General features: G+C 40.3%; 1 protein-coding gene across 1 annotated transcript; it reads right to left on the bottom strand.

Annotated features, from left to right (window-relative positions):
• Positions 1-380: 380 nt before the first annotated feature.
• LOC309552054 (vomeronasal type-2 receptor 26-like) lies at positions 381-1,091 on the bottom strand (the record flags this gene model as incomplete). Its single annotated transcript, XM_082252811.1, has 1 exon — positions 381-1,091. Exon 1 carries the CDS (start codon positions 984-986, stop codon positions 381-383), a length of 606 nt encoding a protein of 201 aa, XP_082108937.1. The 5' UTR covers positions 987-1,091.
• Between the last annotated feature and the right edge of the window lie 1,408 nt (positions 1,092-2,499).

Raw genomic sequence — 2,499 nt, 5'->3', positions numbered from 1 at the left:
ATGTTCTGATTACAATTATTCTACTATCCTTGGAAACTGCTATGTTGGTTTTTATGAACACTGCGATTGGGATCATTTACCAAATTGTGTATACTTGTTTAAGTAATATATATAATTTTAGGTCATATTATTTATGTGTATGTACTCATTAATACATGTTGTTATCTTTCCTGTAAACCTTGTCATGTCCTTCATCTAAAGTCACAATCCTCTTTTTATCCTTCCATCCACTTATGTACAATAGGCAGACAGAAGGCAGTTCATATACACAAAAAAGCATAATGATAATGTCCTTTATAATGATGATCATGATTGTAGCAATATGACTGAACTTGTTTAATCTGGTATACAGCATTATACATTGAATCAATGAATTACATTTACAGCATTCTTTTCCCCAGCATTGTTCCTCTTGTATTCAGTTCAGGTTTTAAAAGCAAAATGTAGAGTTTTGGAGAAAACATACACAATAATATTCCAGCACTGGAGGTCAATATGGCGAATATTTCCACAGCCACCATGTATTTCCCTCTGGTGCTCAGATAGGCCGGGATCATGGCAATCCAGACACTGCAGAACACCAGCATGCTGAAGGTGATGTACTTGGCCTCATTAAAACTGTCCGGTAATGTCCTCACCATGAAAGCCAGAACAAAGCTCACAGCTGCCAGAAACCCCATATAACCCAACATAGAGTAGAACCCAATAACTGACCCTTCATTACACTGAATGATGATCTTCCCAGGATAGGAGTCCATGTCATACTCCTGAAACGGTGGAGAGATGGACAACCAGAGAATGCAATTCATAAACTGAATGGATGAGCAGAATAACATGACTGTATTGGGAAATTTGACACCCACCCATTTACTACAAGAGCTTCCAGGTCTGGTGGCTTTAAAAGCAATGAAGACCATGATGGTTTTGACTAGGATAGAAGATGCTGAGATGGTGAAGGGAACTCCAAAAGTGACTTGTTGCAGCATACAGGTAATATCCACAGGACGGCCAAGGAACAGGAATACAGAAAGGAAGCTTGGTAAGAGGGAGAGAAGCAGAATGAAGCTGAGGTTCCGGTTATTGGCTCTGACTATGGGAGTGCTCCGAAACCAAAAAAATAGTCCAAGTATAAGGAGAGATGTTGTAGCAAATATGACTGAAGATACGGAAAAAAATAAAACTAGAATATCGTCCTTGTATGATAAATACTCATTGACCTTGTCAATACAAATATTTTTAGCTTTGTTAGGCCATTCATTTTCAGGACACTTCTTGCAGATTTTACTGTCTGTAGAGTAAAAATAAGTGAAAATAACTTTAGGCACGGTACACCGAGAATATAACAGTATTGAATATTTTTACAGTATTTTTTACTAATGTACCTTAAAGTTTTTTGGAGACAAGATGTAATATTAACCATTTCTGGACCAGAAGATTTCCCCCCTTAATGACCAGGCCATTTTTTGCGATACAGCACTGCATTACTTTAAGTGACAATTGCACGGTCATGCAATGCTGTACCTAAATAAATTTATTTTTTGCGCTATAAACAAAAAAAGCAACAATTCTGAAAAAAAAAAAAAAACATTTTTTTTCACTTTCTGCTATATAAAATTCCCAATAAAAAAAATAAAAATAAATACATTTTTCATCATTTTAGGCCAATTTGTATTCTGAGTGATATTGAGAGCCTGCCTATTGCACGCTCCCACCAGCGCTTGCTACACAATTATAATGTAGGTAATGTTAGAGTCAGGGATCCTCAAACTACGGCCCTCCAGCTGTTGTGGAACTACACATCCCATGAGGCATTGTAAAACTCTGATTTTCACTGACATGACTAGGCATGATGGGAATTGTAGTTCCTTAACAGCCTGAGGGCCATAGTTTGAAGACCCTTGCCCTAGAGAATCAAAAATGTATGTATACAGCGAGTCTGATTAGTGCAGACCCGACTGGGGTTCTTGGTCACCCTGTGCCCCTAATAGACACAGAGTGACTTACACATAAGCGGGGCTGGGGAAGCTGGACAAGGAGTCTCCCAAGCTCCCTAAAGCAATCTGGGTTCCACAATCCCCCCAACCAAAGTGACTCACGTCACATATCTCCCCTTTTGGCAGAAGACTAACACAAAAGGAGACCTCAAACGGGTTGACTTTGAAGTTAGTCCATAGTTCCAGTCCCCCAAACAAATTGTCTTGAGCAGATCATTACTCATCCAGCCAACCTCTGCCTCTCTCTAAGAACACAACCCCTGTTGGGGAGAAGTGTGGACTGGTCCTTCTCCCTGGAGTCCATTTAGCAGCTGGAGAGAAGACAGGGTGGCTGGGCTCACTCCATCATGCTGTTGGGGATGTGGGCCCACTGCCCAGCATCCCTGGGGTATCCAGGTGGAAACTGTAGTCTCATATACTTTTTCTCTATGAAAATCCGCCAGTGCTTGTACAACAAGAAAATCCGCCAGTGCTTGTACAACAAGGCTGACATCCTCCTGTCCCA

Source organism: Pelophylax lessonae, assembly GCF_965119305.1.
Source record: "Pelophylax lessonae genome assembly, chromosome: 1".
Classification (NCBI taxonomy): Eukaryota; Metazoa; Chordata; class Amphibia; order Anura; family Ranidae; genus Pelophylax; species Pelophylax lessonae.
This window is presented reverse-complemented; position numbering and strand designations above follow the sequence as displayed.